The sequence below is a fragment of the Entelurus aequoreus genome, linkage group LG14 (assembly GCF_033978785.1).
Source record: "Entelurus aequoreus isolate RoL-2023_Sb linkage group LG14, RoL_Eaeq_v1.1, whole genome shotgun sequence".
Lineage (NCBI taxonomy): Eukaryota > Metazoa > Chordata > Actinopteri > Syngnathiformes > Syngnathidae > Entelurus > Entelurus aequoreus.
The window spans coordinates 33,990,728-34,003,542 of record NC_084744.1 but is presented as its reverse complement, the minus strand read 5'-3'; the positions used below and the strand labels follow the sequence as shown (position 1 = coordinate 34,003,542).

Sequence of the window (12,815 nt, the reverse complement as noted above, 5' to 3'; positions counted from 1 at the left end):
ATGAAGAGTGTTTATGAGAAGTATTTATTAAGAGTGTTTATTAGAAGTATTTATTAAGAGTGTTTATGAGAAGTGTTTATTAAGAGTGTTTATGACTTATTAAGAGTGTTTATGAGAAGTATTTATTAAGAGTGTTTATGACTTATTAAGAGTGTTTATGACTTATGAAGAGTGTTTATGAGAAGTGTTTATGAAGAGTGTTTATGACTTATTAAGAGTGTTTATGAGAAGTATTTATGAAGAGTGTTTATGAGAAGTATTTGTAATGAATGTTTGTGAGTTGTAAAAAGGTGAAAGGAAGTTTCCCGCGGCGTGCGCATGCTGCAGAGCGTCTGTGCTCCTGGGAACTGAAACACTTGTTCCTTGTTCCTCCCGAGTGGGAGCACGCGCGTCAATGAGGTGCGTGCGGCGCGCCGTCACGCTCACAAAATACCTATTAGCCGCCGCCGCGCACGCGCACGGCACAATGGCGCGACGTGACACGACTACTGCAAACACCGTCTTTCACTAGCTTTATTCTAGGACCACGTCACACAAACTATTAGTACTATTATTATTATTACTATTATTATTTGTATTATTATTATTAGTATTATTATTATTATTAGTATTGTCCAAAACATCATTTTATAAGATGAATGTCTTTATTAATACATTGTTTAAAATGTCACATCCGATAATTCAATACATAATAATAATACTACATGAAATACATTGTATACATGAGTAAAAAATACCACATGTAGTATTTTATTCTATCATAATAATAACAATAATAATAACAGGAAATAAATTGAATTAAAATAAATCAGAACGAAAGAAAATAAAATAAAATTTAATAATTCAATAAATTATGATAATAATAATACAACATGAACAATGTATGTCTACATATTAACAAATAAATTATATTAAAATAAATCAAGACGAATCAATGGAAAAAAAATAATTTGATAATTTAGTGAATAATAATAATAATAATAACAATAATAATAACAATAATAATAACAATAATAAAACATGACCAATGTACATAAAAATATTAACAAATAAATATATTAAATAAATCAAGTCGAATAAATGAAAAAAAAACATTTGATTATTCAGTGAATAATGATAATAATAATAGTAATAATAATAATAAAACATGACCAATGTACATCTAAATATTAACAAATAAATTATATTAAAATAAATCAAGACGAATAAATGAAAAACTTTTTTTTTGATAATTCAGTGAATAATGATAATAATAATGATAATAATAATAATAATAATAATAATAATAATAATAATAATAATAATAATAATAATAATAATAATAATAAAACATGACCAATGGACATGTAAATATTAACAAATAAATTATATTAAAATAAATCAAGTCGAATAAATTTAAAAAAACCATTTAATAATTCAGTGAATAATAATAATAATAATAATAATAAAACATGACCAATGTACATCTAAATATTAAAAAATAAATTATATTAAAATAAATCAAGACGAATAAATGAAAAACATTTTTTTGATAATTCAGTGAATAATGATAGTAATAATGATAATAATAATAATAATAATAATAATAATAATAATAATAATAATAATAATAATAAAACATGACCAATGTACATCTAAATATTAACAAAAAAATCATATTAAAATAAATCAAGACGAATAAATGAACATTTTTTTTTATAATTCAGTGAATAATAATAATAATAATAATAATAATAATAATAATAATAATAATAATAATAATACATTAAAAATGTGTATTTAAATAACAGGAAAAACATTGAATTCAAATAAATCAAGACGAAAGAAAAAAAAATCCCATTTAACAATTCAATAAAAAATGATAATAATAACACAACATGAACAATGTATGTCTAAATATTACAGTAACAAAAAATTATATTAAAATAAATCAAGACGAATAAATGATTTTTTTTTGGATAATTCAGTGAATAATAATAATGATAATAATAATAATAATAATACTAGTAAAACATGAACAATGTACATCTAAATATTAACAAATAAATTACATTAAAATAATCAAGACGAAAAAATGAAAAAAAAGATAATTCAGTGAATAATTATAATAACAATAATAATAATAATAATAATAATAATAATAATAAAACATGACCAATGTACATCTAAATATTAACAAATAAATTATATTAAAATAAATCAAGACGAATAAATGAAAAAAAAGATAATTCAGTGAATAATAATAATAATAATAATAATAATAATAATAATAATAATAATAATAATAATAATAAAACATGACCAATGTACATCTGAATATTATCAAATAAATTATATTAAAATAAATCAAGACGAATGAATGAAAGAAAAAAAAGATAATTCAGTGAATAATAATAATAATAATAATAAAAATAATAATAATAATAATAATAATAATAATAATAATAATAATAATAATAATGATAAAACATGACCAATGTACATCTAAATATTAACAAATAAATTAAATAAAAATAAATCAAGATACATGAGTCAAAAAAAAATCACATGTAATAATTCATGAAGTAATAATAATAATATATCAAAATGTAAGTTTTAAGAAAAGCACATTTAACCATTCATCAAAAAATAATATTAATAATATATTAAAATTGTGCATCCAAATAATGGAAAATAAATTGTATCAAAAGAAATAAATGAGTAAGTAATTTACATTGAATTGTTGATTAAACAATGAATACATGAAGACCTAATGCCCAAAGAAATAGTCAAACAAACTCTATCAAAATACATGATGGAGGTATAAATAAAATAATAATTACAGGAGTAAAAATAGTAAAAATTATTATATAATTATATATATATATGCGTGCGTGTGTGTGTGTGTGTGTGTGTGTGTGTGTGTGTGTGTGTGTGTGTGTGTGTGTGTGTGTGTGTGTGTGTGTGTGTAATGATGAACAACAACACCTGTGGCGGTAATTGTGTTGAGCAGGTTTTGTGCGTGTGTGTGTGTGTGTGTGTGTGTGTGTGTGTGTGTGTGTGTGTGTGTGTGTGTGTGTGTGTGTGTGTGTGTGTGTGTGTGTGTGTGTGTGTGTGTGTGTGTGTGTGTGTGTATGTTTGTGCGTGTGTGCGTGTGTGTGTGTGTGTGTGTGTGTGTGTGTGTGTGTGTGTGTGTATGTTTGTGTGTGTGTGCGTGTGTGAGTGAGAGGAGTCTGCAAGCATGTGTTGATATAAGAACACAAGTGGTCTTCTTCCCACGGCCACGCGTGGGGCGCGCACCCACGCGCGTACACGAGGCAGTATTTCATGCGCACAACAATGAGTGAATAGCATGAATAGAAAAGCACTTTGACCAAAGTCTTAATTTGTTGCCACCAATTTTCTTTGTTGCGCCTCGTCTGATCCCAAACACACCAGTCTGCTGGTGCACATACATACATACATATAAACATACATATATACATACATGTATACTGCTACTTTTAACACTCATATTTATATATACATATATACTGCTACTTTTATTACTCATATTTATATATACATGTATACTGCTACTTTTATTACTCATATTTATATATACATATATACTGCTTTTTTTTATTACTCATATTTATATATACATATATACTGCTACTTTTATTACTCATATTTATATACACATATATACTGCTACTTTTATTACTCATATTTATATATACATATATACTGCTACTTTTATTACTCATATTTATATATACATGTATACTGCTACTTTTATTACTCATATTTATATATACATATATACTGCTTTTTTTATTACTCATATTTATATATACATATACTGCTACTTTTATTTCTCATATTTATATATACATATATACTGCTTTTTTATTACTCATATTTATATATACATATATACTGCTTTTTTTATTACTCATATTTATATATACATATATACTGCTACTTTTATTACTCATATTTATATATACATATATACTGCTTTTTTTTATTAATCATATTTATATATACATATATACTGCTTTTTTTATTAATCATATTTATATATACTTATATACTGCTTTTTTATTAATCATATTTATATATACATACATACTGCTTTTTTATTAATCATATTTATATATACATGTATACTGCTACTTTTATTACTCATATTTATATATACATATATACTGCTTTTTTATTACTCATATTTATATATACATGTATACTGCTACTTTTATTACTCATATTTATATATACATGTATACTGCTACTTTTATTACTCATATTTATATATACATATATGCTGCTTTTTTTATTAATCATATTTATATATACATATATACTGCTACTTTTATTACTCATATTTATATATACATGTATACTGCTACTTTTAATAATAATTTTATTACTCATATTTATATATATATACATGTATACTGCTAGTTTTAATAATAATTTTATTACTCATATTTATATATATATACATGTATACTGCTACTATATTAATCGTTGTATTTATTAATACTAGCATCATATTTATTACTATTATAATACAGCATCAATACATGCTGGTACTTTATTTATCAATACTATCATCATATGTATTATTTAATACATCAATACATGCTGGTACTTCAAGAATCGATTAATTAATAATCATATTTATTAATACTATCATCATTTGTATTATTTAATACATCAATACATGCTGGTACTTTAAGAATCGATTAATTAATAATCATATTTATTAGTATAATCCTACTGTTATTTAATACATCAATACATTCTGGTACTTTTAATAATCGTTTTATTAAATACTGTAATCATACTATTATTTAATACATCAATACATGCTGGTACTTTAAGAATCGATTAATTAATAATCATATTTATTATTACTATCATCATACTGTTATTTAATACATCAATACATGCATGCTGGTACTTTAAGAATCGATTAATTAATAATCATATTTATTAGTATAATCCTACTGTTATTTAATACATCAATACATGCTGGCACTTTTAATAATCGTTTTATTAAATACTGTAATCATACTATTATTTAATACATAAATACATGCTGGTATGTTTAATAATCGTTTTATAGTTATTAATATAATCATATTATCATTTATTAATAATCATATTTATTACTATTTAATAGTATTTTATACATGAATACATGCTGGTACTTTATTAATCGTTTTATTAAGACTATAATCATACTATTATTTAATACATGTATACATGTTGGTGCTATATTAATCGTTTTTATCATATTTATTACTATAATTATTGTCTTATTTAATACATGAATACATACTGGTACTTTAATAATCGTTTTTTTTTTTTATTACTACAATAATACTAGTATTAAATACTGAATATATATTATTGACTACTCTACAAATGTGTAATTATCAAGTGTAAATAGTCTTATTAACTATTAATACACATTTAAAAGTTGTTAGTATGACTATGATGTATTTTATATGTACTTTTATGAACGACTCATACATTTTACTGCATAACTGATATTTGTATTCTTAATGTTTCTGCTCTCACGTATTTATATTCCATTTTTAAATGAAAGTTGTCCTTATTTTTTATTTAAAACAATTCTATTTCACAAGCGAAAGTCGATCAAATCTCAACAATAAAATGCGATTTGAACGAAATATTCAAATGTTGGCCTGTGAAAAAATTGTAATTGACAAAAAAAAATGAAAGAAGGTTAATTTCTATTAAAAATCAGACCAGAAACGAATAAAACGTGTTTTTTATTCCTCAAATGGTTTTGAGGTATCTTTAAAAAGTCATAAATGTTCATTAATTAAAGGTTAATTATGTCGTTTTTATCCCAGGGTCAAATAAAATAATTTTGAAGCATTTTATTGATTAAATAGATTATTTTGTGCAAAACTATCTGAGTTGTTTATGGAATTATTTTACTGTGAGAAATATCATTATTTTTACAATCTTCCGTCATTTAATGTTTGTTTTTTTAACAACTGAACACAAATAATCCAAAATGAAATCGAATACACGTTTAAAAAATGTTTTTATAAGAGAAACTTTGATATTAAATCGAACAACAACAAACAAGTGAAATACTTTATTGTGTAATATTCAATAATTGAATGTGAAAGTTTATTTCTGGATGATTCTCTTCAAACAATCCTTCATAGTTTTTACAACTGTACTTTAGTTTCAAATGTTTTTTTTAACATAAACATAATTGTTGAAACATATTACTTTTACTTGTCATTCTATTTTACCGTGAGAAATATATCTTTTTTATTATTCTCTTTAAAATAAATTAAGTTAGGTTTTTTTAAATGACAAACTTTTCAATCAAATCGAGCATTAACGTAAAAATAACATGTTTTAATTATATTTTTAATTATTACACAATAGGGAATAATCGAATTTTTAAAAATGTTTTAATTCTTTAAAAAAAAAAGAAGAAAAACCTCCATAATTTTGATGTATTTTTTTTTCGTCAACTGAACATGAATTATACAAAATTAACTTAAATATATATATTTTTAATGTGTTTTAAATATGATGATTGTTTGAATCAAATCGAACATTTATATACAAAATGCGTAGTAATATGTTGTAATTAAATGTTTAATTATTATACAATATAGGGAATAATCAATGATTTAATAATTTTTCCTAAAAAAAATCCTTCATCATTTTTATGTTTTTTTTTTTTTTTTTCGATAACTGAAAATTAATTATACAAAATTCACTTCAAAACACTTTTAAAAATGTGTTTTAAATATGATAATTGTTTAAATCAAATCGAGCATGAATACACAAAACAGCAACAAGGGATCAAATACTTTATTGCGTAATAATATGTTGTAATTATATTTTTAATTATCATAGGGAATATATATAATATAATATAATATAATATAATAAAAAAAAAAAGAAAATCCTCCATAATTTTTTATGGTTGTTTTTTTTTTTGGATAACTGAACATGAATTATACAAAATTAACTTAAATACACGTTCAAATGTGTTTTTAAATATGATAGTAGTTTAAATCAAATCGAGCATAAACGTAAAAAATAGCAATTATTGTTTATTGTAATTATATTTTTAATTATTATACAATATAGGGAATAATCTTTTAATCGTTTAATTTTTTTTAAATCGTTTTAAAAAATAGAAAACCTCCATCATTTTATGGTAGTTTTTTTTTTTTTCGATAACTGAATATTAATTATACAAATTAATTTAAATACACGTTTAAAAGTTTTTTTTAAAATATGATCAAATCGAGCATAAATGTAAAAAATAGCAATTATTGTTTAATAATTTGTTGTAGTTATATTTTTAATTAATATACAATATAGGGAATAAAAAAAAGAAAATCCTGCATAATTTTTATGGTAGTTTTTTTTCTTTCTTTTTTCGATAACTGAACATGAATTATACAAAATTAACTCAAATAAACGTTTCAAAGTGTTTTTAAATATGAAAATAGCTTAAATCAAATCGAACATAAACGTAAAAATGGCAAAAATATATAATTATATTTTTTAATTATTATGCAATATAGGGAATCATCGTTTTTTTCAATCTTTTTAAAAAGGAAAACCTCCATAATCTTTATGGTAGTTTTTTTTTTTTTTTTTTTCGATAACTGAACATTAATTATACAAAATTAACTTAAATAAACGTTTCAAAGTGTTTTTAAATATGATAATAGCTTAAATCAAATCGAGCATAAACGTAAAAATAGCAAAAATATATAGTTATATTTTTTAATTATTATGCAATATAGGGAATAATCGTTTTTTTCAATCTTTTTAAAAAGGAAAACCTCCATAATCTTTATGGTAGTTTTTTTTCTTTCCGATAACTGAACATGAATTATACAAAATTAACTTAAATACACGTTTAAAAGTGTTTTTTAAATATGATGAAATCGAGCATAAATGTAAAAAATAACAATTATTGTTTAATAATATATTGTAATTATATTTTTTATTATTATACAATATAGGGAATAATCGTTTTTTTTTTTTAATCGTTTTAAAAAATAGAAAACCTCCATCATTTTATGGTAGTTTTTTTTTTCGATAACTGAATATTAATTATACAAATTAATTTAAATACACGTTGAAAAGTGTGTTTTTAAATATGATCAAATCGAGCATAAATGTAAAAAATAGCAATTATTGTTTAATAATTTGTTGTAGTTATATTTTTAATTAATACACAATATAGGGAATAATGGTTTTTTAAAATATATATAAAAAAAGAAAATCCTCCATAATTTTATGGTAGTTTTTTTTTCTTCTTTTTTTCGATAACTGAACATGAATTATACAAAATTAACTCAAATAAACGTTTCAAGGTGTTTTTTAAAATATGATAATAGTTTAAATCAAATCGAGCATAAACGTAAAAATAGCAAAAATATATAATTATATTTTTTAATTATTATACAATATAGGGAATCATCGTTTTTTTCAATCTTTTTAAAAAGGAAAACCTCCATAATCTTTATGGTAGTTTTTTTTTTTTTTCGATAACTGAACATGAATTATACAAAATTAACTTAAATACACGTTTAAAAGTGTTTTTTAAATATGATGAAATCGAGCATAAATGTAGAAAACAATAATAATAATAATAATGATAATAATAAGTTGTCATTATAATTGAATATTTTAATATTCGATAGGATGTTCGATTCCTCAAAATGATTCGAAATGATTTCTAAGCAAAGTTTAGTGGGAGCGAAGCGGCGAGTGGGCGTGGCCACTGGCTTTCATTTTCCCGGCAAGGAGGAGAGCGAAGCGGCGAGTGGGCGTGGCCAGGCGTAGGCGCGCCAGGCGGACAGCTCTGTGATTGGTCGGCGGCGGCACGCGACCGTGGACGTGGCTATAAAGGCGTCTCGCGTGTCTGTGGGGCCGACATGCACGCACGCACGCACGCACGCACGCACGGAGAGAAGATGGAGGCGGTTCTGGACTCTTTCTCCGCCCTGGACTCTTTCTCCTTCCACGACCACTTCTTGGACGTGGACCAGGTGGACCACATGGACGTGGACTTCCTGTCCGAGGACTACCAGTACTACGCGGACCTGACCGACCTGTCCTTGTCCTCCTCCTCTTCCTCCTCCTCCTCCTCCTCCTCCTCCTCCTCCCCTCTGAAGCGGCGTCGGAGGACGCGCTCAGACACGGAGACTCTGCAGCTGCGTCAGGCCGCCAACGTGCGCGAGCGGCGCCGCATGCAGTCCATCAACGACGCCTTCGAGGGGCTGCGCGCGCACATCCCCACGCTGCCCTACGAGAAGAGACTGTCCAAGGTGGACACGCTGCGTCTGGCCATAGGTGAGTGAGTTCACTTACCTTAACTTAACTTAACTTACATTAACGCTGCGTCTGGCCATAGGTAAGTGAGTTCACTTAACTTAACTTAACTTAACTTACATTAACGCTGCGTCTGGCCATAGGTGAGTGAGTTCACTTAACTTAACTTAACTTACCTTAACTTACATTAACGCTGCGTCTGGCCATAGGTGAGTGAGTTCACTTAACTTAACTTAACTTACCTTAACTTACATTAACGCTGCGTCTGGCCATAGGTGAGTGAGTTCACTTACCTTAACTTAACTTAACTTACATTAACGCTGCGTCTGGCCATAGGTAAGTGAGTTCACTTAACTTAACTTAACTTAACTTACATTAACGCTGCGTCTGGCCATAGGTGAGTGAGTTCACTTAACTTAACTTAACTTACCTTAACTTACATTAACGCTGCGTCTGGCCATAGGTGAGTGAGTTGACTTAACTTAACTTAACTTACCTTAACTTACATTAACGCTGCGTCTGGCCATAGGTGAGTGAGTTCACTTAATTTAACTTAACTTAACTTACATTAACGCTGCGTCTGGCCATAGGTGAGTGAGTTCACTTAACTTAACTTAACTTAACTTACATTAACGCTGCGTCTGGACATAGGTGAGTGAGTTCACTTAACTTAACTTAACTTAACTTACATTAACGCTGCGTCTGGCCATAGGTGAGTGAGTTCACTTAACTTAACTTACCTTAACTTACATTAACGCTGCGTCTGGCCATAGGTGAGTGAGTTCACTTAACTTAACTTAACTTACCTTAACTTACATTAACGCTGCGTCTGGCCATAGGTGAGTGAGTTCACTTAACTTAACTTAACTTAACGCTGCGTCTGGCCATATGTGAGTGAGTTCACTTAACTTAACTTAACTTAACGCTGCGTCTGGCCATAGGTGAGTAGTTCAACTTACCTTAACTTAACTTACATTAACGCTGCGTATGGCCATAGGTGAGTAGTTCAACTTACCTTAACTTAACTTAACTCACATTAACGCTGCGTCTGGCCATAGGTGAGTAGTTCAACTTAACTTAACTTAACTTAACTTAACTTAACTTAACTTAACTTAACTTAACGCTGCGTCTGGCCATAGGTGAGTAGTTCAACTTATCTTAACTTAACTTACCTTAACTTACATTAACGCTGCGTCTGGCCATAGGTGAATTCACTTAACTTAACTTACCTTAACTTACCTTAACTTAACTTACATTAACGCTGCGTCTGGCCATAGGTGAGTGAGTTCACTTAACTTAACTTAACTTACATTAACGCTGCGTCTGGCCATAGGTGAGTGAGTTCACTTAACTTAACTTAACTTAACTTACATTAACGCTGCGTCTGGCCATAGGTGAGTAGTTCAACTTACCTTAACTTAACTTAACTTACATTAACTTACATCAACTTACATTAACGCTGCGTCTGGCCATAGGTTAGTAGTTCAACTTAACTTAACTTAACTTACATTAACTTACATCAACTTACATTAACACTGCGTCTGGCCAAAGGTTGGTAGTTCAACTTACCTTAACTTAACTTAACTTACATTAACGCTGCGTCTGGCCATAGGTGAGTAGTTCAACTTACCTTAACTGAACTTAACTTACATTAACTTACATCAACTTACATCAACTTACATCAACTTACATTAACTTACTTCAACTTACATTAACTTACCTTACCTTACATCAACTTACATCAACTTACATTAACTTACCTTAACTTACATCAACTTACATTAACTTACCTTAACTTACATCAACTTACATCAACTTACATTGACTTACCTTAGCTTACATCAACTTACATCAACTTACATCAACTTACATTAACTTACATCAACTCACATTAACTTACATTAACTTACATTAACTTACATTAAGTGTATGTTTATGACCATATATAGGTTACATTAACTTACATTAACTTACATTAACTCTATGTTTAGGTTACATTAACTTACATTAACTTACATTAAGTGTATGTTTATGACCATATATAGGTTACATTAACTTACATTAAATGTGTGTATGACCATATATAGGTTACATTAACTTACATTAACTTACATTAACTCTATGTTCAGGTTACATGAATTTACATGAACTTAGATTAACTGTATGTTTAGGTTACATTAACTTACATTAACTTACATTAAGTGTATGTTTATGACCATATATAGGTTACATTAACTTACATGAACTTACATTAACTCTATGTTTAGGTTACATTAACTTACATTAACTTACATTGAATGTGTGTATGACCATATATAGGTTACATTAACTTATATTAACTTACATTAACTCTATGTTCAGGTTACATGAATTTACATTAACTTAGATTAACTGTATGTTCAGGTTACATTAACTTACATTAACTCTATGTTCAGGTTACATGAATTTACATTAACTTATATTAAGTGTGTGTTCAGGTTACATTAACTTACATTAACTTATATGAATTGTGTGTTCAGGTTCCATTAACTTATATTAAGTGTGTGTTTAGGTTCCATTAACTTATATTAAGTGTGTGTTCAGGTTCCATTAACTTATATTAAGTGTGTGTTTAGGTTACATTAACTTATATTAATTGTGTGTTCAGGTTACATTAACTTATATTAAGTGTGTGTGTATGTTACATTAACTTATATTAAGTGTGTGTTTAGGTTACATTAACTTATATTAAGTGTGTGTTTAGGTTCCATTAACTTATATTAAGTGTGTGTTCAGGTTATATTAACTTATATTAATTGTGTGTTCAGGTTACATGAATTTATATTAACTTATATTAATTGTGTGTTTATGTTACATTAACTTATATTAATTGTGTGTTTAGGTTACATTAACTTATATTAAGTGTGTGTTTATGTTACATGAACTTATATTAATTGTGTGTTCAGGTTACATTAACTTATATTAAGTGTGTGTTCAGGTTCCATTAACTTATATTAAGTGTGTGTTTATGTTACATTAACTTATATTAAGTGTGTGTTTAGGTTACATTAACTTATATTAAGTGTGTGTTCAGGTTCCATTAACTTATATTAAATGTGTGTTTATGTTACATGAACTTATATTAAGTGTGTGTTCAGGTTACATTAACTTATATTAAGTGTGTGTTCAGGTTCCATTAACTTATATTAAGTGTGTGTTTATGTTACATGAACTTATATTAAGTGTGTGTTCAGGTTCCATTAACTTATATTAAGTGTGTGTTTATGTTACATGAACTTATATTAAGTGTGTGTTCAGGTTACATGAACTTATATTAAGTGTGTGTTTATGTTACATTAACTTATATTAAGTGTGTGTTCAGGTTACATTAACTTATATTAAGTGTGTGTTCAGGTTACATTAACTTAGATCAACTTATATTAAGTGTGTGTTTAGGTTACATTAACTTATATTAAGTGTGTGTTCAGGTTACATGAACTTATATTAAC

General features: G+C 26.5%; 1 protein-coding gene across 1 annotated transcript in view; it reads left to right on the top strand.

Moving 5' to 3' along the window:
* The first annotated feature begins 8,977 nt into the window (after positions 1-8,977).
* Positions 8,978-12,815, top strand: part of ptf1a (pancreas associated transcription factor 1a) — an 8,408-nt gene continuing 4,570 nt past the window's right edge. Inside the window, exon 1 of the mRNA XM_062069723.1 lies at positions 8,978-9,348. Coding sequence (XP_061925707.1) covers positions 9,054-9,348 — 295 coding nt within the window. The 5' untranslated portion in view covers positions 8,978-9,053. The remainder of the gene's footprint in view (positions 9,349-12,815) is intronic.